The sequence below is a fragment of the Podarcis bocagei genome (genome assembly GCF_964188305.1).
Source record: "Podarcis bocagei genome assembly, chromosome: 12".
NCBI lineage: Eukaryota > Metazoa > Chordata > Lepidosauria > Squamata > Lacertidae > Podarcis > Podarcis bocagei.
In genome coordinates this window covers 53,169,325-53,194,707 of record NC_138137.1, presented here as the reverse complement: position 1 = coordinate 53,194,707, position 25,383 = coordinate 53,169,325, and the positions used below count along the sequence as shown (strand labels likewise).

General features: G+C 49.1%; 1 protein-coding gene across 2 annotated transcripts in view; it reads right to left on the bottom strand.

The window, feature by feature from the left end:
• The window catches only part of LOC308569580 (mitogen-activated protein kinase kinase kinase 3-like), a 114,318-nt gene that overhangs the window by 37,354 nt on the left and 51,581 nt on the right, over window positions 1–25,383 (bottom strand). For both annotated transcript variants that reach the window (XM_081163682.1, XM_081163683.1), the window contains exon 3: window positions 12,728–12,837. In XM_081163682.1, coding sequence (XP_081019808.1) covers window positions 12,728–12,837 — 110 coding nt within the window. The remainder of the gene's footprint in view (window positions 1–12,727; window positions 12,838–25,383) is intronic.

The window sequence follows — 25,383 nt, the reverse complement described above, 5'->3', positions numbered from 1 at the left end:
TAACCTTTTAATGATGGTGAAAGAGGAGAGTGCAAAATATGGTCTGAAGCTCAACATCAAAAAAACGAAGATCATGGCCACTGGTCCCACCACCTCCTGGCAAATAGAAGGGGAAGAAATGGAGGCAGTGAGAGATTTTACTTTCCTTGGCTCCATGATCACTGCAGATGGTGACAGCAGCCACGAAATTAAAAGACGCCTGCTTCTTGGGAGAAAAGCAATGACAAACCTAGACAGCATCTTAAAAAGCAGAGACATCACCTTGCCAACAAAGGTCTGTATAGTTAAAACTATGGTTTTCCCAGTAGTGATGTATGGAAGTGAGAGCTGGACCATAAAGAAGGCTGATCGCCGAAGAATGGATGCTTTTGAATTATGGTGCTGGAGGAGACTCTTGAGAGTCCCATGGACTGCAAGAAGATCAAACCTCTCCATTCTGAAGGAAATCAGCCCTGAGTGCTCACTGAAAGGACCGATCCTGAAGCTGAGGCTCCAATACTTTGGCCACCTCATGAGAAGAGAAGACTCCCTGAAAAAGACCCTGATGTTGGGAAAGATGGAGGGCACAAGGAGAAGGGGACGACAGAGGACGAGATGGTTGGGCAGTGTTCTCAAAGCTACCAGCATGAGTTTGACCAAACTGCGGGAGGCAGTGGAAGACAGGAGTGCCTGGCGTGCTCTGGTCCATGGGGTCACGAAGAGTCGGATGCGACTAAATGACTAAACAACAACAATCCGCCATCAGCCCCAGGTGGTGCATCCAATGTCTAGATGATGATGTGCATTGTAGCTTCAACAACATCTGCAGTTCACACCAACACTCCATACCAGAAGGGTGCTTTGCTGGAGATCTGGCCCTGGCAGAGGTTGCAGGAGAACGGTGCCAAGCGCCAGGCAAGGTCAGTTGGCTGTGTCTGTCGTGACAGGTCGCAAGTGGTGCAGGCCCATTCTGGACCAGAGATCTCTTTGCTGGGCTTCCAGAAAAGAATTCCAGAGTTCTAGAAAGAGCAGATGGCCAAAGTTTGTAAGCCTTAAGACAGGCTTCCTCAAACTCGGCCCTCCAGATGTTTTAAGACTACAGTTCCCATCATCCCTGACCACTGGTCCTGCTAGCTAGGGATCATGGGAGTTGTAGGCAGAAAAAATCAGGAGGGCTGAGTTTGAGGAAGCCTGCCTTAAGAGATGGATGTTGGGAAGGCCTGGTTGATGCCAGAGGGGCACAGGAAACTTAGCTAGTTTGCCTATTCTGCTTTCCAGAGATGGGAGTGCTTCTGTGAGCAATTATCGGACCTTAATACAAGTGGAAAGTTTACATACTACAAATGGATCGCAGTCCTGGTTTCCCAACACACCCTAGAGTTGCAGTCCTGCAGTCCTGGGGTTTTGTCAATCCACTTCATAGGGACAGGCGGTTGGGTATGTGTCAATTTCGGTTTCTCATTTTTTCTAGACTTAAACTCAGTTCAGTTCTCCACATGTCTGCATCAGTTCGCAATTCTTTTTTTTTAAAGTCCTCGTGAAAATTCATCAGCATTTTAGTGCAAATTTCTTCTAATATGCAATTCCCCCCCTTGCAATTTCTCCTAATATATGGTTTTTTTGCACAGCAATTTCCCCTGATGTAATGCAACTTGGTACTGTTTTTTTTAATGCACATGTGTTCATGCATATTTTATATTATTTTAGAAAATGCATATATTCCTTGATTGTGGCAAAACTTCTAAGTCATGGGTAGGCAAACTAAGGCCTGGGGGCCGGATCCGGCTTGCGGACAGTCCGGATATCAATATGTTTTTACATGAGTAGAACGTGTCCTTTTATTTAAAATGCATCTCTGGGTTATTTGTGGGGCATAGGAATTCGTTCATTCCCCCCCCCAAAAAAAAATATAGTCCAGCTCTCCACAAGGTCTGAGGGACAGTGGACCGGCCCCCTGCTGAAGAAGTTTGCTGACCCCTGTTCTAAGTGTTTTACAAGCAATTACCCTAGTAAATGTGTATTTTTGTGGACATTACATGGCTAGAGATATGCACTGCAAATTTCGAAGTAGTGTCTGGGCTTTGGTTTCTGTGATGCTTCAGAAAGTATGGATTTGGAAGGTTCACCTTTCAGCATGAACGGGACTGAATTTCCCCCACATCCCTAGCAAGCGTACACATTCCTTGTGGCCTGAAACCAAGCAGCAAAGCCCATTGGTTGTAGGGCCCCCCTATTAATAGATTTTTCAGAAATAAATAAATACAAAAATAAATTACAGCGTCATCTCTCTCCTCCCTTCCTTTCTTTTCTGGGTGGAAAAAATTGTATTCCCTACCCTGGATAAAGCAGGGCTTGGAAAGATCAGCCACACGTTGCTTTCTATCAAATAAGGAGAATTCCTAGATTGGCGAGTGGGGTGACGTCTCTTCCTGAAAACGCTCCTTATCTTTTACTCATACTTTGCCCAGAGCATAGTTTCCATGCTCCCATCCTACATTTCATCAGGGTTTTGAAGAACTTGAAAACTGCCACTATTTTGTGACATTCTGGTTACTAATACAGCTTTTAAAAAGGGAGGGGGGAACCTATAAGGAGGGTGGCAACAACAGAACAGGGCCTTCTCTGTTGTGGCTCCCTGCCTGTGGAATCCTCTCCCCAAGGACGTTCGCCTGGTGCCTTCATTATACACCTTTAGGCGCCAGGAAAAAATGTTCCTTTTTAACCAGGCCTTTGGTTGATCTGATTTACATCCTATGCCCTTTTGCCCTTTTGAAATGTGCTTTGGGTTGGGGCTATTGGGTTGTTGTTTTTACTTTGATTATTTATTTTGTGGTTTTATACAGTGGTACCTCAGAAGTTGAACAGAATCGGTTCCGGAAGTCCCTTCGACTTGCAAAACATTCGGAAACCAAGGCGCGGCTTCCAAACGGCTGCAGGAAGCATCTGCAGCCAATCAGAAGTTGCGTCGGGATGTTCAGGTTCCAAAGAACATTCGCATTTCCAGATTTGCGGCGTTCGGGAGCCAAAACATTTGACTCGCAAGGCGTTCGGGATCTAAGGTACGACTGTATCTTGATTTTATCCTGTGATCCGCCCTGAGACCCCTGGGTATAGGGCGGTATATTAATAATAATAATAATAATAATAATAATAATAATAATAATAATAATAATGAGCCACACACAAAAACTTGTATTCAGGTGGTTCCCTCCTCATCTCTCTGCTCACGAGTCACACGGCCTCCTTGATCCTGGCTGCAAAATGCAAAAGGGGCAACAGAGGATGCTGATTTGTGCTGAGTCAGATCATTGGTCCATTTAGCTCAGTATTGTCTTCACTGACTGCCAGCAGCTCTCCAGGGTTCCAGGCAGAAGTCTCTCTCAGTCTTACCTGGAGACACCGGGGATTGAACCCCAGACCTCCTAGATCACGGGTGTCAAACACAAGGCCCGCGGGCCGAATCCAGCCCGCCAGACCTCGTCATGTGGCCCGTGTAGCCGCCGCCAGCCTTCACCTTTTATTCTCGCTTCTTTTTTTTGACACAAGAAAGCCGCCTCTTCAGCGCATGCGCGGCAGCTTACAAGCCAGAGAACGTCTGCCCTCTAGCGGCGCCGGCCGTTCTACACAGGAAACCTCCACTTTACATGCATTCAGGAAACCTCCCCTTGTTTTTATATTGAGCGCATATTGAGTCCTATAGATACAAGCGGCCCTTTGAGGGTGACCAAACTGCTGATGCGGCCCCCGATGAATTTGAGTTTGACACCCCTGTCCTAGATGTAAGGCATACAGCCCTCCCCATGCAAATCATATGTCCTGGAAGTGTCCTACAGAATTACCAGGCGCAGAAATATGGGCTTTTATGCAATGAGCGTAATTTACTTCGCTGAGCAAGAGAGCTTTGAGCCGCCACCCCCGCCTGCAAGACTCGATGCCGTTTCTGCTGACCAGAACAACTCTGTTTAGGAACAACGTGTTGCTGGAAATCGCCAGAGCACTTGTTTAAAACAGCCCCAGAAGAGCCCCAGAAGAGATGGGGAAATAATGACTGCATCCTTCTTCTCCGGAATGAAACAATAACAACAAGAGTGACCTCCTCTGGACGAGGGCCAAAGAAAACACACCAGCCGCCTCTCACATAACAGCACTTGGCTGGCGAGGAGAGAAATGCGAGAGAGCCAGATGCAAAAGGGGGCGGGGGGGGAGAAAAGATTTGCAGGATTTCGAATTCCCCCGCACTCAAGTGTTGCTCGCTAGGAAAACAACTATTTGAGAAAAAGGGCCCAAAGATCAACTTCATTTGAAACGGGTGGATTCTGTACCCTTCACAGGGTAAACGCGAGGATGGGAATATGTCTTTTTGTATATAGAGACGTCCAACTTTTATGTAAGGGATGCGGGTGGCGCTGTGGGTTAAGCCACAGAGCCTAGGGTTTGCCGATCAGAAGGTCGGCGGTTCGAATCCCGGCGACGGGGTGAGCTCCCGTTGCTCGGTCCCTGCTCCTGCCAACCTAGCAGTTCGAAAGCACATCAAAGTGCAAGTAGATAAATAGGTCCTGCTCCAGCAGGAAGGCAAACAGCGCTTCCATGCGTCTGGTTTCTGTCACGGTGTTCCATTGCACCAGAAGCGGTTTAGTCATGCTGGCTACATGACCCGGAAAGCTGTCTGTGGACAAACACCGGCACCCTTGGCTTGAAATAGATAAATAGGTACCGCTCCAGCGGGAAGGTAAGCGGTGTTTCCGTGCGCTGCTCTGGTTCGCCAGAAGCGGCTTCGTCATGCTGGCCACATGACCTGGAAGCTGTACGCCGGCTCCCTCGGCCAGTAAAGCGAGATGAGTACCGCAACCCCAGAGTCAGTCATGACTGGACCTAATGGTCAGGGGTCCCTTTACCTTTACCTTTAATGTGGCTGGACATAAGACATAAAAAGAAGCACCCATTGATCTGGCCACCTTGGCCTTTGATCCCACTAGGGCCGGCGCACTGAAGCAGCCGCCTTGAGCGGCGGAATACCATAGGGCAATGCCCAGCACCCCCAGCAGGGTCTTATGGCAGCTATACTGCAAGCGCTCCCTGAGATCTTGCTGGAAGCCACTGCCATTGTTGACCCCATTAAGCAAGACATTGACGGCAGGAGCGGGGAGGGAATGCAACAGCGCCGTCGCATTTTGTCTTAGGCTGTGAAATGGGAGACAGGACGGCCCTGGGCCCCATTCACCATTGCCCTGTGGCTCCTGAAAAGTTCCCCATAAAGACAACCAGTGTGGCGTCACAGTTAGAATCATAGAATCATAGAGTTGGAAGAGACCACAAGGGCCATCAAGCCCAACCCCCTGCCAAGCAGGAAACACCATCAGAGCACTCCTGACATATGGTTGTCAAGCCTCTGCTTAAAGACCTCCAAAGAAGGAGACTGTTAGAGTGTCAGACTCGGGAGAGCAGGGTTCGAATCCCCACTCAGCCACAAAGCTACCTTGGGACTGTCCCTGCCTCTTAGCTGGCCCTACCTCACAGGGTTGTTGCTAGGATGAAAAGCCTCCCCCCCCCCATTTTAGTAAAGTTATCCTTTATTAGGCATAGCAAACCACACATTATCAAACAGACACTGTATACAAATTGTGCAAAATACGAGCTGAACATAACAAGGTTTGTGCCGGTCAGATCTTTAACTCCATAGAAAATCAATTTGCACAAATGATACAATACAGCACTACCGAATCCCTGCTCAATTAAGAACCACTAATTCTTTTTATAATGACCCAGTCTTTCTACATGGGCAGCACTCAAAAATTCAGCCACTATTAAAGTAATTTGATCATTTCTGTCCGAAAGCAGGTCCTGAACTGTTGGTGGCAAAGAAATCAGCCTATTGAGACCTCTAATAATTGCCTTCTGGCATAAATGCCAAAATCACAAGAAAAGAAAATATGCTCCAAGGTCCCCCCGGTTTTATCTGTTGTGCAGCAGCAACTGAACATGGATCTTCTGAGTTCTCACCCCTGTGCTGTTTTCCCTCCCATTGCATCAAACTCATCCATCAGGAAGGAGCAAAGTACAAGATCCCTCTCCCCCTGGTACAGGGTCACTTTCTTAGCCAGAAACTCCTGGCCAGCTGCCTCCTTCCTTCCTGCTGGTGGCATCCTGGAAGCAAAATCAGGGTTTGTGGCAAGCTTGTGGAGGGTCTTGCCATGAGAAATGTGCCCAGGCAGGTCACCCCAGGCCAGGACATCTTGCTAACATGTGACGAAATCCCATCGCCGGGCAAGGACAGCTACTTCTTGGAGAAGCTGTGGAAGACTCGGGCGTTGGCCAGGACTTCTCGGAAGTGTGCCAATGGTAGGGTCAGTGGGAGCTAGCTTTCCACCACTCAACAGGCTGGAGTGGGATGTCAGGGCAAGTGCCGTGAGCCTATTGCCTCAGGAGGAAACTGGGGGAGAAGCTAAGCTGGCCTCCTAACTCACTTTAATAGGAGGTAGGGACACACAGAGACATAAACACCCAACAAACAGACGCAGAAAAGGACCAGTGTCCTTGCATCTTTTGTGGCTGGAGAAAAGGGAAATTCAGATAATACAGTGGCGCCTCGCAAGACGAAAAGAATCCGTTCCGCGAGTCTGAATCCGTTCCGCGAGTCTCTTCGTCTTGCGGTTCTTTTGTCTTGCGAAGCAAGCCCATTAGCGGCTTAGCGGCTTAGCGGTCTTAGCGGATCAGCTGATAAGCGGTTTAGCGGCTTAGCGGATCAGCTGATAAGTGGCTTGGCGGATCAGCTGTTAAGCGGCTTAGCGGATTAGCGGCTTAGGATCAGCTGATAAGCGGCTTAGCGGCTTGGGGAAAAGGGGGGGGGAAGGGAAAAAACCCCGCAGGAACTCGCAAGACATTTTCGTCTTGTGAAGCAAGCCCATAGGAAATTCGTTTTGCGAAGCACCTCCAAAACGGAAAACCCTTTCGTCTAGCGGGTTTTCCGTCTTGCGAGGCATTCGTCTTGCGGGGCACCACTGTACTCCTCGACTTGTTTCTTTGTTTACCCTAATTCCTCACCTGTTAAAGATTAATTAGTCAGAAATTGGTTTTTAATCGGCGAAGAACTTAGATGCGCCCTAACTCCTGCAGGGCCCTTGCCAAAGGAAAGCTTACACGAACACTGTTGCCTTGCTATGTGTGGCTTAGACTCGTTCATCTGGCCCAAGAGGCTAGTGTTAAGCACATCATGCAGGCAAGTCAATTCATTGCAGGGAGGCCTGTTTTCGGCAGAACGCTACATCACAACACAGCATCATTTCTGGAGCATTCTTTGGGGTGGAGGGAATGGCTGCCCCCACAATCCTGCTTCCCCCCCCCCAAAAAAAACCCCAGACCCTAGAACAAAGGTCAATGGAGCAACAAAGGCAAATTTACCTTCATACTCTACCTAACTTCCAACACCTCCTCATGCTCCTCTTTATATTATCCATCCTGGCAGGCAAGAGGCGTTACCTGATTTCAAGGACACATTCCACCCATGTCAACAGTGATGCAGCTGCAAAAAAAGCTAATGCTATTCTAGGCTGCATCTAGGCTATTCTAGGCTCCATCAACCACAGTCTAGTTTCCTGATCAAGGGAAGCCATTAGCACTGTTCTGTTCTGTCCTGTCTTGGTCAGACCACAGCAGGGATACTGTGTCCAGTTCTGGTGATCAAGGGTCTGGAAGCCAAGCCTTATGAGGAACGGTTGAAGGAGCTGGAGATGTTAAGATTGGAAAACAGGAGAATGAGAGGATAGCCATCTTCAAATATGGAAAGGGCTTTCAGACAGAGGATGGAGCAAGCTTGGTTGTTGTTGTTTTTCCTGTTCTGGAGGGTAGGACCCAAACCAATGGCTTCAAGTTACAAGACAGGAGATTCTGACTAAACATAGAACTGCATAGTTGGAAGGGACCCTAAGGGTCATCTAGCCCAACCCCAGGCAATACAGTATATGCAGGTGGCCCATATGGGGATTGAACCTGTGACTTTGGTGTTACCAGCACCATACACTGACCAACTGACCACAGGCATAATTTCTGACAGTAAGAGCTGTTTGACAGTGGAACAGACTCCCCAGGGACGTCGTGGACTCTCCTTCCTTGGAGGTTATTGAGCAGATGTTGAATGGCCACCTATCACGTATGATCTAGCTGAGATTCCTGCATTGCAGGGGGTTAGACTAGATGACCCTCGGTGTCCCTTCCAAATCAACAAGTCTATGACTTCTTATTTTAACTTATTTTAACTTCTATTTAACTTATATGCAGAATTCATCATGCGAAAGGCTGGACTGGATGAATCCCAAGCCGGAATTAAGATTGCCGGAAGAAATATCAACAACCTCAGATATGCAGATGACACAACCTTGATGGCAGAAAGTGAGGAGGAATTAAAGAACCTTTTAATGAGGGTGAAAGAGGAGAGCGCAAAATATGGTCTGAAGCTCAACATCAAAAAAACTAAGATCATGGACACTGGTCTCATCACCTCCTGGCAAATAGAAGGGGAAGAAATGGAGGCAGTGAGAGATTTTACTTTCTTGGGCTCCATGATCACTGCAGATGGTGACAGCAGTCACAAAATAAAAAGACGCCTGCTCCTTGGGAGAAAGGCGATGGCAAACCTAGACAGCATCTTAAAAAGCAGAGACATCACCTTGCCAACAAAGGTCCGTATAGTTTAAGCCATCGTTTTCCCAGTAGTGATGTATGGAAGTGAGAGCTGGACGATCAAGAGGGCTGATCACCGAAGAATTGATGCTTTTGAATTCTGGTGCTGGAGGAGACTCTGGAGAGTCCCATGGACTGCAAGGAAATCAGCCCTGAAGGAAATCAGCCCTGAGTGCTCACTGGAAGGACCGATCCTGAAGCTGAGGCTCCAATACTTTGGCCACCTCATGGGAAGAGAAGACTCCCTGGAAAAGACCCTGATGTTGGGAAAGATGGAGGGCACAAGGAGAAGGGGACGACAGAGGATGAGATGGTTGGACAGTGTTCTCGAAGCTACAAACATGAGCCTGACGAAACTGCGGGAGGCAGTGGAAGACAGGAGTGGCTGGCGTGCTCTGGTCCATGGGGTCACGAAGAGTCGGACATGACTAAACGACTAAACAACAACAACAAATGACTTCTGGGAATAGCAATAAAAGGAAGGCAGCCCATTAGAATGTGAGAAGCGTCCTGTTTGATCAGGGCAAAGGGTCCAGCATCCCATTTTCCAAAGTGGCCAGCCATTTGCTCACAGGGAAAGGGCTTCTTCCCAAGCAATTCTGCCTCTAAATTTGGAGGTGATGTATAGCCCTCAAGATGAATAGTCCTTGATAGTTCCATCCTCCGCAAGCTAACCTAAAGAAAGGGGGGAAGGAGCAAGACTGACAGCTACATTAGCAGTGGAATCACTGGTATGTACGCCTGTCTTTTAGAAAACGAGGGCAGGAAGAAGATGGCCTCATCCCAAGAGAGGAAAAAACCATGGCGACCACTGTTTTGATGTTATGTTTACGTTCAATGCGTGTAATATATATGTGTGTGTGTGTGCACGCGCACTCAAGGATCTAGTGAATTTCTGCTCAGCTTTCATTACAGCTTTGGAAGGAGGTGTGGAAAGAGCCAAGCTGGCTGGTTTAGATTAAGAGAACTGTTGGAAAAAACTGGGGAGAGAGAGAAAAAATAATAATAACAAAGCGCCTCTGAATGAGGTGAATCATGATCTCATGCAGCATTCCCTGAAGAAATAGCTGCTGTTTATAATAAAACACAGAGTACGCAGTTAAAAGTTGCAGCGGGCTGTTCAGAAACTCGCAGAGAGGAACCGAATGTTTTCTGTGGGCAGAGGACCACAGATATAAGGAGGAGCGGAGGGCATTCTGGGCAGAGGGTGTGGTGCATTATGGGTAGCAGAAGGGCAATCTGGCCAAGGCATGAGAGGCATTATGGGTAGCAGAAGGGCAATCTGGCCAAGGCATGAGAGGCATTATGGGTAGCAGAAGGGCAATCTGGCCAAGGCATGAGAGGCATTATGGGTAGCAGAAGGGCAATCTGACCAAGGCATGAGGGGCATTATGGGTAGCAGAAGGGCAATCTGACCAAGGCATGAGGGGCATTATGGGTAGCAGAAGGGCAATCTGATCAAGGCATGAGGGGCATTATGGGTAGCAGAAGGGCAATCTGACCAAGGCATGAGGGGCATTATGGGTAGCAGAAGGGCAATCTGACCAAGGCATGAGGGGCATTATGGGTAGCAGAAGGGCAATCTGACCAAGGCATGAGGGGTATTATGGGTAGCAGAAAGCCTGAGATGAGCAAAACCATCTGTGCCATCCCCTGCCACAGTGTTGAAATGGACTACAACCCCTTTTTCAGGAATATTAGAGGCTGTCCGCAATGCAGACAGAATGTTGGGTAACACACACAGGACCAAACTATGTTACATGGAAGCACATTTGCTGGTAGTCCTTTTTCCAAATGCCACTTTGCGAGGGAGCTATTGGAAGCTGATAAGTGTGTGTGGGTGCCTCACCTTTTTTCATTGCTTTACATTTCTATGCTCTAAATGAATTCCACCCCTGCCCAGGTGCCTTTTCTGCCTGTTATGTACTGAGTTGAATAGGATTCAGAATGCAGCAGTCTGATTGGTCCGCAGGAGCCACCCAATCCAACTCCAGGTGGAAATGAATCTGCAACCTGATTGGCCTACAGGAGAATCCCGGAACTAGCCAATCACGTGCAGCCCATTGTGTAAATAATGTATATAAAGCAGACATTTCGGGGGAACTTCCATTCCTCACTACTATACTCCGAGTATATTTCACTGCCCCATGGGATGGTCGATGCACAATCAAAACCCCACAGAGGGAAGATAAGATGGTAGGGGAGGAGAGCTATCTCGATTGGAAAATGGCAAGGTGAAGACATGGCTAAGCAGCTCTCCTCCTCCTTGCCATTTTTATACACACATACATGCACACACAGCACAGTTGTCAGAAGGTGAGGCGTCTTATTTCCACACTCACCTGTTGACACCTGCTGCAACCATCGGCTGCTAAAAAGCACAAGGCAGTTCCACGGCAAACCTTTGCTTCAGGTCTCCCAGAAATCAATGGTTGATGCAAGGAGGATATGGCACAGAGAGTTTGGAAAGAGGAGAGGCCAGATATCTGAGAAGGCGTGTGTGTGGAACATGTGAAAAGGGAAAACAAGGAAGGTGCAGCTTTTACAAAAGAAAGCACACAACTCGTTGAACAAAACCCGACTTTCAAGCCATTCTGCAGATCATTCCAGGGTGGTCTCCTGCCTTCAACCGTCACCTTTCATAAAACGTTAACCCACCCCCACCCCCAAGCCAACAAAGTCTCACGGGGTCATCGGACATCACTGCAGCTGTTTGGGTTTGCTGAACATCTTGGATCCTTTTCAGCAGCCGTCAAATCTAGTGACACCCTGGAGCAGCAGTTCTCAACCTGTGGGTCCCCAGATGTTGTTGGACTACAACTCCCATCATCCCTGAGCTCTGGCCTTGCTAGCTAGGGGTGATGGGAGTTGTGGTTCAGCAACATCTGGGGACCCAAAGGTTGAGAAAGGCTGCTCTGGAGGATGTGTGTGGACACGGAAAGATGAATTTTGAGCTTCTGTCAAGCAGCTGTGCATCACTGTGGTACGGGGAAGACCGACAGTAGGTGGAACCAGACCAAACGACAAGCGGAGACAATGGACTCTGGTCTCTCTAGGAGACCAGAGTTAGTTAGCTCTGCTTGTCGCTGGGTCTGGCTCCACCTACTGTCAGTGCCAGGGATGGAAAGAAGATAAAGTCCCTACCAGGAAAGAATGGCAGATCAAGTTGATGGAATATGCCAAAATGGCTAAAATGATAATCAGAAAGAAGGAAGACCAAAATTTTAATAAGGAATGGGGAAAATTGAAAACTTATCTTAAAGACCATTGTAAAGAGTTAGTAGGACTGGAATATCACTCGTAGTTTAATGGCGGATTTTGGATACAACGGAGAGATAAAAGATTTGGATTACAGTCATCCCTCATGTTACGTCTGCTTCATGTTACATTCTTTCAGGTTATGTCCCGCAGCGACCCAGAAGTACCGGAAAGGGTTACTTCCAGGTTTCGCCGTTCGCGCAGATGTGCAATATGATGTCAGTGCCTGCGCAGAAGCGGCGAATCACAACCCGTGCATGCGTAGACGCGCCGCTGCGGCTTGCATTCCTTTCATGTTGCAAACGGGCCTCCGGGACGGATCCCGTTCACAACCAGAGGTACCACTGTATTGTAAAAGATGCAGGAGGAAACGATTAATAACAGGACCCACAAAGGGAAGGAGGGGAGTCCAGGAGATTCCTTGGAATCTCGTTTTTATGTTGTATGCTGGACCTGTGATTGTGAAATTTTAATCTGAAAAACCAAATAAATAAATTTAATTTATTTTTAAAAAAACAACTAACTCTGGTCTCGCCACCGGGATCTTCCTCCGTGCTGAGTTTTACCAAGACTAAAATGAAGGAGGGAGCCTAACAGGCAGTTCATTAGTTTCAATGGGTCTACTCTAGAGTAAAACATCATTGAATACCGCCAGTTGCAAGCAGAAAGGCAGGCAGGCAGGCGATGGCTAGCTGAGGGTCAGATTAAGGGTGGTGGGGAAGTACCCCATTCATCCTAATGGACCATAATCCGGTGTTTGAGAAAGCACAATGTTTGAGCCCTGTAGGAAGGTGTTCCCTGCAACTCAACTCACCTGTTTGTTGGAATAGACGTGGTTTTTGTTCCGGTTAGTGTCCAATAGGCCTCCGCATTTGCCCAAGGCTGCGAGATCTTTCATAATAGAGTTGAGCGCCTCCTCTTCGTCTGCAGAAGAAAGGAAATAGATTTAGTCTTGTGAAACCTGAAGCTCTCTCCTTCTGGACCTCTCCAAGGCCCATACCAGAGCACTTAAAAATAATGATAATAATATGCGGATTTTTCTCAATATCAGCAATTGGGTTAGAAGACCGGGGCAGAGGCTAATTCAAGAACGAGCGATCCGAGATTCCCACATGTGTAAAATAAGCTATGGCAAGAATCTTTTATTATTAGCAGAGCAGAAAGGAAGTCTACAACGAGAATCAAGTATGCGCAGAGAGATAAGTCAGTTTAAATGAGAACACTTCACACAATTTATATAGTTGCAAATTTGTTTGTATTTTCAGACAGTGACTCTTCAGTACATTTTTTTTAAAAATCAGTCATAAGTGCCAGTGTGGCAGACTGCGAAATCTATACATGTAGAAAAGGCTAAAAAAAAAAATATCGGGTACAAATACGTGCATTGATATTGCAGATTTTAAAGGTTAATATCCAATTGAAGCCAGAACTTTTTTTCTTTTAGGGTTAATGGATACACAACTGGAAAAGGACTGTGGAAGATTATTCCAGTATATGATTACAGTGGCGAGTTTTACACACAAAAAGATGGAAAGATGGTTGATACAATTATTGGACTATTCTGAGATGGCAAAATTAACGGGTTTCATTAGAGAAAAATTATTATTGACGTTTAATAAGGACTAGAAACTTCTTATGGACTTTTTTGTGCGTAAGAGAAAATGAACTCGTAACATTTGGATTTGAAGATTGAAAAAACATTGGCTTATAGAATCCAGAATAGCTGGATGCTATATTTAGCTGATATATATTTTCCATTTTCTTCCCTTTCTCTTTTTCTCTCCCTATTCCCCCTTCGCTCCTCTTTTTTTCCTTTTTGCCCCTGTTCCTTTTTTAGATTATGATTTTTATTCTGGTATATTATAAAAAAAGATACTTTGAATTGGGTATGAACTTTTGTACGTATATCTTTTGATAAGTATCAATAAAAACAGTGGTTGCTGGTTTTTTAAAAAAAGGAAATCTATACCTGTAGGTTTCTCAGAAAATTCTGACGGGGTGCTTGGTGGAAAAAATAGGAAAATGCGAGTATTACCCTGGTTGAGCCGGGAATCCCCTTCCATAAATTACCAGAATGGGGCAGTGTGGTCCTGTAATTGTCAGTGGTAAGGAGCTGTCATTACCTTTCCCTGGGGTTCCTCACCCAAGAGAAAGATGATCATCAGCAGTTTGAAGCAGCAGAAGATGCTGCAAATCTAAATGTTTCCTTTATGCATGGAAACACTGAACCAGTTCACAGGTTGCAAGTAACCAGGCCTGGATGCCAGCAGTCGAAGGCTTTCGGCCGTGGCCAAGAGTCCCCACGTGTTAGAAGGGTGACTGGTCATTCTGGCTTTGCTGTGCCACCTTAATGCCCTCTTTGCAGGGCTCCCAGGTGACATTTTAGCCACGGGTGGGCAGCAGGGTCACTTCTCAACAGGAGCTAAACTTGGCTCCTGTCTGCGGCGGCTGTGCACCATTTTTAATTGCCTTAAATGTGATGCCCCAGCAGCCGGTAAGTCTTCACAAATCTCTGGACTGGTGTTGTTATGTACTGAAGTTCTCACTCTGGGCCAGCAGGGGGATACTGTAGATAGTTCAGGTCCACATATGCAAATAAGGGATTGAAAGTGACGTTCAGTGATTGGATAGTTACAGAAAGTTGTTACAGTTACGTTGTATTGGAGCTCTATATAAGCAGGCTGGCTGAACCCTTCAGTTCAGTTCTGTTCTGGCCTGTGAATAAACAAGAGCTGTTTGAAGAATTGTTGTGTCGTCTGATATGTTCACCCACAACTTAACAGGTGTGTTGCATTCTGGGCAGATTAAGATGGCAGGCAGCCTCTGCGGATGAATCCCATTTCAAAGGTGGAGGAGCACCTCTCCTCTGCTAAAATGCGGCAAGGAGGACAATGGAAGGTGTGACTAATAATAATAATAATAAGTGTTAAGTTGTGGGTGAACATCTCAGACGACACAGCGATTCTTCAAACAGCTCTTGTTTATTCACAGGTCAGAACAGAACTGAACTGAAGGGTTCAGCCAGCCTGCTTATATAGAGCTCCACTACAACGCAACTGTAACACTTTCTGTAACTATCCAATCACTGAACGTCACTTTCAATCCCTTATTTGCATATGTGGACCTGAGTGGAAACTATCTACAGTATCCCCCTGCTGGCCCAGGGTGAGAACTTCAGTACATAATAATAATAATACATTTTATTTACACCCTGCCCTCCCTGGCCAGAGGCAGGCTCAGGGCAGCTAACACCAGTAAAATTACAGTAAAAACATAATGGGGGGAACCAATTTAAAATACAGGTTAAAATGCAATTTAAAATGCAGCCTCATTTTAAAAGTAGCCCATAGATCAAAACCATAAGGGGAGGGAAACACAAGGGTCAGACTGAGTCTAAACCAAAGGCCAGGCGGAACAGCTCTGTCTTGCAGACCCTGAGGAAAGACGTCAAGTCCTGCAGGGCCCTAGTCTCTTGTGACAGAGTGTTCCACCAAGTCGGGGCCAGTACTGAAAAGGCCCTGGCCCTAGTTGAGAACAATCTAACCACCTTGAGACCTGGGACCTCCAAAGTGTTGTCATTTGTGGACCTTAAGGTCCTCCGCGGGGCATACCAGGAGAGGCGGTCCTGTAGGTACATGGGTCCTAGGCCGCATGTGGTGGTCGTGGCAGCAGGGGGGAAAGTACAGCTGCAGGACCCCTGAAATCCCTGAGAGCCAGTGTGGTATAGTGGTTAAGAGCGGTAGACTCGTAATCTGGTGAACCGGGTTCGATTCCCCGCTCCTCCACATGCAGCTGCTGGGTGACCTTGGGCTAGTCACACGTCTCTGAAGTCTCTCAGTCTCACTCACCTCACAGAGTGTTTGTTGTGGGGGAGGAAGGGAAAGGAGAATGTTAGCCGCTTTGAGACTCCTGAAGGGGAGTGATAAAGTGGGATATCAAATCCACATCCAAACTACTACTGAAATCTGGCACCAGCCCCTTAGTTAATGCTTTACTGTGAACGCGCTGAATTGGGCTCTTTTCTCTGTCCCTGCTCACACTGGGGAGAAACAAGTCACGATCCCTGACTTAGCATTGCCACAAAACCAGGTCGTAGTTTGTTTTGCTCCGAAGGAACCACAAGTCAGCAAGCCTTGGCTACAGACCGAGGTTTGTTACGAGCAAAACATAACACGATCCCTGGTTCTGTCGTAACACTTAGCCAGGGCTTGTGGTTTGTTGATTGACTGATTTAATTCGTATAGTGACCACCATCCGTAGATCTCAAGGAAGTTCACAACACAGAGATGCAAAATGAGAACACAAAATGCATAATAAGACAAACACAAACCAATCACACACAAACCTCTCCCACAAACACATTGGAAAGGCCGCAGAATGGTCAATCAGCCCAAGGCCTGGTGACAGAGAAACATTTTCACCTGGTGCCTATAGGTGTATAATGAAGGCGCCAGGCGAGCCTCTCTGGGGAGAGCATTCCGCAAATGGGGAGCCACCACAGAAAAGGCCCTGTTCTTGTATTGCCACCCTCCGAACCTCTTGTGGAGGGGGCACATGAAGAAGGGCCTCAGGTGATGATTGCAGACGACTGCTTCTCTCCAGCGTGAGCCAGGAGGCATGTGTTGGAGCAAAGTGGCAGCAATTCCCTCGCGCATAATAAGCTCTTGGTTTACAGCTTCTCCAAATGCGCAAAACAGGTCTCTGTCTGTCTCTCCCTCACACGTGCAATATCCACAGAGATAAAAACCTAGAAAGCACAAGAGCTTGTGAGGATATCAAGAGTAGCCTTATACCAGGACATAGAATCATAGAATTGTCGAGTTGGATGGGACATCCAACGGTCATTTAGTCTAACCCCCTTCAATGCAGGAATCTCATCTAAATCATCCATGACAGATGGCCAACAGGTCAGATCACTGACCTACCTTGCCTCTTCTCATGGGCAGTGGGAGATCTTTCCTCACCCTTCGACACGATTTTGGTTTTAACCAGATATGCCAGTTGCTGAATCCAGGGGTTTTAGGTGTGCAACTACGGCCTATGTGTTCTACTAAGCTAGCACGGTTTCGCCCAAAACCATTCAAATCTTGCTCCAGGCCTTGTCCTGCTGGCTCTACTGTTGCCCGTCAGTCAGGTGGCTTAAAGACAACATCTGCCTTCAGTGACTGGAAAATGTACAGCCCTGTGTTTTTCTCCCTCAGCAGCAGTCCAGAAGGGAAGACCACACTGATTTGCAGAAGAGTCGCTTCCCCCTCTGCTTGATCTCCAAAAACATTTGTACTTCAGGAAACCCCTTTCTCCTGAGTTCTGTAAACAAAAATAGATGGCAGGATGCTACTTCAGACAGCCCTGTGTGTGTGGCTTAAACAATAAGAAAACTTGTTTGTTAAAGTATCGGTGGAGCGATGCTCAACCTCCAAGCCCTCCCAAAATAATAATAATAATCAGAATTCATTGGAGAAGACAGATCAGAAGAGTTGGCATCACGGCTTGCAAAGCTGCTGCTCACTCAGTCCTGTCTACAAAGGATCTTGGGCAGAAATGGATTCATCCTGGCTCTTAGGGTCCACCTGAAGGGGCAGGTGTGCTATTTGAGCAACCAGTTCAATCAAGACCCAAACAGTAAGGGGTGGGAGGGGGAGAAATTTGACTCCGTTTGCATTTAAAAGCGAACCTATCAAATCTGAACTTTCTGAAATGATCTGTGGACTGAAATCCATACTTCAAAATCTGCAGTTCTCTGAATTTTGCGTTGCGGTTTTTCTTTTTTTATATATAAATATTTTATTAAATTTTCACAATAAAAAAGCATACAAAGACAAAGAAAGTACAACATCACAAAAAACAGTACAATACAAAAATACAAACATTGAACACATCAAAAGAAAAAGAAAAAAAGAGATAAAAACACATATAATAACAAAAAACAAAAATTCCCTCTTTCTTAGTTTCTCATCTTCAATTAACTTATTTTCCCGACTTCCTCACGTCTCCCGTTCTTGTATCCCTTTTTAGAAATTGATTCAGCAAATTCACATCCTATTTAATTTATCTATTGTTAATCCAATCTTACATTTTACTTTGTTGCTAAAGCCCCTGCGACTCATTTCAGTGTCCTTAACATTCAAAAATTTTACAATATTTCTGCAAATAAATTTTAAATTTCTTCCAATCTTCCTCCACCGACTCCTCTCCCTGGTCTCGGATTCTGCCAGTCATTTCCGCCATCTCCATATAGTCTATTAATTGCATCTGCCACTCTTCCAAGGTGGGTTTGCGGTGCGGTTTTTCAGCCAAGTAATGTGCAGAAAAAGTGTGTCTGAAAATGCATGTGTTAGTGAAAATAACACACACAAAATGCACTATATGCTTAGCAAAAATGTATGCATTCGGCAAAACTGCATACAAACATTTGCACGTCAGGAGAAATGTGCTCTGAAAGGCTGGGAAATTTTCCTGAGGATTTAAATAAATGAACAACCCACAAATTGTTGCAGAAATGCGAAGAACTGAATTGAAGACTTGAAAAATTAGAAACTGAAAGAACTGAAAGCAATAGAACCACCCATCCCAACTTGTAAAAGTGGAATCCGGATCAGGTTTGAACGGAACAAACCTTCCAGTAATTGCCTCTGAGAACAAGCAGGAGCTGCTGCAATGGTCTCCAAGTCTCTGCCCCAACAGCTTTTTTCAAGGTGGAGTTCAGGAAGCCTTTTGTAGTAAGTGCTTTATAAGGGACACAAGTTCCTCACTGACCAGCAAAAAGGTAGCATATGACTGGGAACTCTGAAACATGCCAGGTGAGAAAAAGAACCGCCAACTTGAAGGCATGTAGAATGACACAAGAACAGGGAATGGGGATCAATTGTCCCACATCAGAAAAAGGGCACTCCGCTATTAGGTAAAGGTAAAGGGACCCCTGACCTTTAGGTCCAGTCGTGGCCAACTGTGGGGTTGTGGCGCTCATCTCGCTTTACTGGCCGAGGGAGCCGGCGTACAGCTTCTGGGTCATGTGGCCAGCATGACTAAGCCGCTTCTGGCGAACCAGAGCAGCACACGGAAACACCGTTTACCTTCCCGCTGGAGTGGTACCTATTTATCTACTTGCACTTTGACGTGCTTTCGAACTGCTAGGTTGGCAGGAGCAGGGGCTGAGCAACGGAAGCTCACCCCGTCACGGGGATTCGAACCGCCGACCTTCTGATTCGCAAGTTCTAGGCTCTGTGGTTTAACTCACAGCGCCACCCACGTCCCTACTATTAGAAGTGCCAAATTACGGAACAATCTTCCTGGACAGGGCTGGTCCTAGGTTAGTTTTGATTTAGTTTTCTTCTGTCACTGCAGTCCATTCATTTGGATGACTGGCTGTGAACCGGATTCCTTCACAATCTCCTTTGGGAGGCTATGAACGCTCCTTCCTTGGAGGTTTTTAAGCAGAGGTTGGGTGGCCATCTGTTATGGATGCTTTAGTTGAGATTCTTGCATTGCAGGGGGTTGGACTCAAGGACCCTTGGGGTCTCTTCCACCTCTAAGATTCTATGAATCTGTGGTCAGAGCGCAAGGCAAGTGGAATATGTTGCAATCTTTGCAAGCCACGGCAATCTGCTGATCCCCAGATCGTTGTGTGCTGGGCCCGGGGGTTAACCCGAGCAACGCAGTCCAGGTCCGGTCCCAAATCCAAGGATTCCACGAGGAATTTCCTAACCATTCAGAGAGAATAATGGAACAGTGGCAAAAAGGAGGAGGAAAGCAGGGGCAGTGAGCTCTGAGGGGTTGTGGGGTGCCTCCTGCTGGGGTGTGGGTCTTGGCAATAATAATAATAATAATAATAAATAATAATAATAATAATAATAATAATAATAATAATAATAATAATAATGTCAGGGCTGCCTCAGGTCTCAGCTCACAAAAGACCAACGCCAGGTTCTTCTTATATACAAGGCTGTTTATTGCAGATCATTGTTGCTTTCACAACCGAGGCGCGCAGCCCCGCGTCTCTTAGCCTAGACGTTTTAAGTCCCCTCTGAATCGGTCCCGCCCCTACACCAGCTTAAGAGGCTTGTGCTAGTCCACCTCTTCCTGTCTTTCCTTTTCCGTAGGGTCTTTCTGCCCCCCTGGGTCCCTTCTCTCCTGCTCTCTCCTGAAGCGGATTCCTCAGATGCCTGTTCCCCCCTCCTTCGTGCTTTGGGGCCAGGCTCCTCCTCCGGGCTCTCTCCATTTCCGCGCGCCTCCACATTTGAACTTGGCGCGCGTTCGCTACCCCTGACCTTCCTCTTGACACTTACACTACTCCCTGTACTACTCTCCGCCTCTTCCGGCAGGACGTTCTGCCCCGATCTCCTTCCCCTGTCTCCTTCCTGCTCTGCTCCGTGTGTCACACTGGGAACTCCACTCTCTTCACTTCGTTCCTGCTGGGAAGCCGGCCCCGATCTCCCACTCCCACTCGGGGTTTCCCTGCTGCTTCCCTGCCCCTGGCATGTCCCCCCTGTGAACCCCCTTGGCCTGACTAGGGGCGCCCCCTTCTGGGAATCCTCCGATTCACTTGAGAGACTCATGGAAGACCTCAAGTCATTGTCCTCCTCTTCCTCACAGTCCTGGGATTCTTCCCCATCGCTCTCCGTCTCCCCCCTCACCTGTGCCTCTGTCCCTGAACCCCTGACATCCATCCCCCCTCGAAGCCCCCCCTCCCCCCCTCCCGCTGCTCGGGCGCAGGTTCCGGGGGCTCCGTCGTTGCGGAGGTCGCTGCCGGACACAGGTCGTCGACGTCGATCTCCTCTGCTTCCAGTTCATTGTTTGTGTGCTCAAACCCATGGTCCTCTCCCAACATGTTCACGTCCTCCCCTCCCCCTGTTGCCTGGGTGGGGTCTGCTTGCCAAGGACCCATCCGCCACCTCGTGCGCCAGTCCTCTTCTGGTTGGTCGTCCCACCAGTAAGGAGTGTCGGTGTCCACCCCCGAACACGATCCCCTTGGAGGGCTCGACTCTGGCGTCATCTCCTCTGCGGAGGAGAACCCTCGGAACGTGCTGGCGGAAAGTGTGGGCGTAAAAAGCCAATCGTCGAAAAACTGTGCTGGCATGGGCCTGTGTGGGAAAAGGGCATGGAACTCGTCCTTGAGGAGGGGTTCGTCCAAAGCGTAGTCCGGCACCCAACTGTTGGCGCTGGCCGGGGCGCCCTCCCTGGCGAGAAAATATTCTACTCCCTCTTCCCCCCATCTCGAGTCCAGAATCTCTGTGACCTCGTTGATTGGTTCGTCCCTAGGTGACCTCCCCCTCTTGGGCGACTCTCTGCTCGGTTCTGGTGCCGTCCCTGACTCCTGAAATCTGTGTGGGGCCCTGTAAGGGGTGAGCACCGACCTATGAAAGACCGGGTGCATTCTGGAACCTTCGGGGAGGGCCAGTCGAAACGCTACAGGATTGATCCTGGCCTCAACTTGGTACGGCCCTAGTTGCCTGTGTCCTAGCTTCTTTTTAGCTAATGACTTGGCCGGCATTGCTTGGGCCGCTAACCATACCCAGTCTCCCACCTGGATGTCTTCCCCCTCCCTCCTGTGTCTGTCTGCCTGCACCTTATAGGCCTGTTTAGCTGGCTCCAAATGTCTCCGTAACTCATCGTGGACCTCTTGCAATTCTGCTGCGAAATGGTCGGCTTCCTGTGGCGCCCCCTCCCCCGTCGTTACGAGCCCCGGGAAGGTTCTGGGATGCCGTCCATTGTTAGCGAAGAACGGCGTCACCCCCGTCGACGCGTGCTTCGTGTTGTTGTAAGCAAACTCAGCCATCGGCAGGTAATCCACCCAAGCCGCGGGTCGCTGATTGGCGTAACATCTCAGGTACTGCTGCATGATCGCGTTGACCCTCTCCGCTTGGCCGTTGGTCTGCGGATGTCTCGCCGACGACAGGTTGATTTTGACGTGCAGAATCCCTAGGAGCTTCTGCCAAAAGCTGGACACAAACTGGCGCCCCCTGTCGGACAGAATGGACCGTGGCAAGCCATGCACCTTGAACACGTGGTCGATGAACAGTTTGGCGGTCTGCTCCGCTGTCGCCACCTTCGCGCAAGGAATGAAATGCGCCATCTTGGTGAACAGGTCTACAACCACAAGCACCGCCGTCTTGCCTCGCGAACTGGGCAGATCAGTGACAAAGTCCAGCGCCACCCTCTCCCACGGTTGCAGTGGCGTCTCCAACGGTTCCAGCAGTCCCGCTGGCTTCTGGTGCACTGGCTTGGACCTTTGGCATGTGTCACACCTGGCGACGTACTCCGCGACCTCCCCTTGCATCTGGGGCCACCAAAAGTCTCTGGCCACTAATTCCGTCGTCTTTTCCTTGCCGAAGTGGCCAGCGCTGGGTGCGTCGTGCAACTGCTGCAGAACCTTCGCGCGGAGATCGTCTCCCGGAACGTAGAGAGCACCTTTACGGGTCAGCAGGCCGTCGCGTATCTGGAACTCGTCATCCTTCGCCGTGCCTCTCCGCACCTCTTCCATTTTGGACTGTGCAAACGGATCCGCCTGCAACGCGCGCCGCACCGCCTCCAGGTCCACGGTGGCTGAAGCGCACGCCCACGCCTGTGGTGCAAAAATGTGCTTGGCTGCCGCCGGTGCCGCTTCCTCGAGATACTGCGGTTTTCTGGAGAGCGCATCTGCTATGACATTGTTGTCGCCTGGGATGTACTCGATTCTGAAATCGAAATCCGCAAAGAACTCCGCCCAGCGTATGTGCCTCTGGCTCTGTAGCTTCGCCGTGCGCCAGTGCTCTAGGTTCTTGTGGTCCGTGCAGACCTGCACGGTGTGCTTGGCTCCGATGAGAAAGTGCCTCCATGCCTTGAAAGCTGCGTGGATGGCCAGCAACTCCCTGTCCCAGATGGTGTAGTTCTGTTCCGACTTGCTGAGCTTCCGGGAGTAGAAAGCACAGGGCCTCCAGTACCCCTGCGGGTCCTCCTGCAAGAGGACGGCCCCCACCGCTCTGTCAGATGCGTCAGTCTCCACCCTCATGGGCCTGCCGGGATTCACGTGTAATAGCTGTTCCTCGGACGCAAAGAGACTTTTAAGCCTCCTGAAGGACTGCTCCGCCTGGTCCGTCCAGGTGAACTTCTTCTTCTTGGAGCTGAGAGTGTCCGTGATAGCTGCCGTCTCCCTGGCGAAACCCCTGATGAACTTGCGGTAAAAGTTGGCGAAACCGACGAACCTCTGGACCTCCTTCCGCGTTCGCGGACTCTTCCAGTCCAACACCGCGCGGACCTTGGCGCTGTCCATGGCTAGTCCCCTGTCGGACAGCCTATAGCCCAGAAAATCCACCTCCGTCACGTCGAATTGGCACTTCTCCAGTTTGGCGTAGAGCCTGTGCTCCCGTAGCCGCTGCAGGACTTCCTTAACGTCGCTCTCGTGAGCCTCCGGCGATTCCGAGAAGATAAGAATGTCGTCGAGGAAACATACGCACTTCTTGTAGAGGAGTCCCGCTAGCACGTGGTGCATAAAAGCTTGGAAATAGTGGGAGCCATTCTGGAGACCAAACGGCATAACTCTGTATTCGTAGGTGCCCAACGGCGTGAACATGGCCGTCTTCCACTCATCACCCTCTCGCACGCGTATGAGATTGTAAGCTCCGCGGAGATCCAACTTGGTGAATATCTTTCCTTTCCGCACCGTCGCGAGCAGGTCGTCAATCTTGGGCATGGGAAAGGCCGTGGGCTTTGTCTTAGAGTTTATGAATCTAAAGTCCACTATCAGTCTTTTTTGGGGCGTGTCCTTCTTCTTCACGAAAAACACAGGACTGCCCCCTACAGCCTTTGATTCTCGGATGAATCCCCGCTGCAGGTTGTGATCTATGAACTCCCTGAGCTCCCGCAGCTCCTCCTCGGACATGGAATACAGCTTCACAGGCGGCAGCGTTGTCCCTGGCAAGAGGTCAATAGCGCAATCGTAGGGCCGGTGAGGTGGCAACTGGTCTGCCTCCTTTTCGCAGAAAACCTCCAAAAACTCCTTGTACTTGAGGGGTACTGCTTGCGCCATGCTGAGACGTAGCTGCTGCCCCTCCTCTTGGCCCTCCTCCTCCTGACCGGTCTGGATGCAATGCTGTGCGCAATAGGACGAGCCGAAGGTGAGCTGCCGCTGGTACCACGCCATGGTCGGGCTGTGCCTATCCAGCCAACTCATGCCTAACACTATAGGCGTGTCTGACAGGCGGGTGACGTTGAAACTGATGATTTCTCGGTGATTGCCAATCTGCATCACCATGGGTGGCGTCTGTTGCACCACCTGCCCACCTAGCAACTTCCTGCCATCCACCGTGACGACGTTCAAAGGCAGCGTGGCTGGTAGGAGCTCTATGCGATGCTGCTTGACGAAGTGCACCCCTACGAAGTCTGCGTTGCTCCCACTGTCAATTGTAATGGGGACTTCTAGGGTGCGTCCATTAGGTAGCTGGAGAGTTGCAGTGAGCTGCACCACTGGCTTAGGTGGCAGGGGGTCTGTAGGCTGCAAAAGCGCTGGGGACTGCCCTACTGACTCGCCTGGCTGTGCCCCAGCATTTGAGCTTCCAGCCAGGCATTGCCGTTTCCCTGAAACTGCGCCTCATGTTGTGCTGCTGCAGTTACTGTTGCTAAGGCTGCAGTGTGCTTTTGGAGCCTCTGGGGACACTCTTTGGCCATGTGCGTCCCACTGTCACAGATGTAACACTTCCTGTTCCCTCTAGGAGGCTTTGTCTTGACTGCTCCGGACGCTGGGGCTCCGGCTGCTGACTGAGCCTTTGCAGTCCCCAGTTCCATCGGCTCCTCCCCTGCCTGCAGCTGAGGGGAGGGACGCGTACGTCCTGGATCTCTGGGAAAGAAGGGAGGCACTCTAGACGGTGCGTGAAGCTGGCTACCCCCCTCATTGCGCCAAGGGCGTTCTTCATGGCGTACTCCAATGGCAAGCGCCCGCTGCACCACGTCTGCCAGGGTTTTAGGTCTGTCCCCCCTTGCCAGTTCGTCTTTCACAGGGCCAGAGAGCCCTTCCCAAAACAAGTCTCTGACTGCCAGAGAATCTTTCTCCCATCGCAGCACATTCAGCAAGGCGAAAAAGCGAGCATGGTACTGACGTACTGAAGCCTTGCCTTGCCTTAAACCATGCATCTGCTGGCGTGCTACATCCACATCCACGCTAGACTGGAAGCAAGCGTCCATGCATTTGATAAATTCATCAGAGTCCCTTCGAGCAGGGCAATCCTCGCGCCACAGATTGCGCAGCCAAGCCCTCGCTTCCCCATGCAAGTGGGACACAATGAAACCCACTTTCTCTTCCTCATCTTTAAAGTCGTCGCGAAGCAAATGCAACGCATATTCTACGTCTGCTCTAAAACTGGGGTACTGCTGCAGGTTCCCATCGAAGTGGGCTACCAAGTTGCCTCCTCTTCTGCCCAGTGCTACTCCAGCAGCTTTGGCCCCCGGGAACCCCACCTGGCATGCATGATCCCACCTGGCTTGCAGATCTTGGCACCG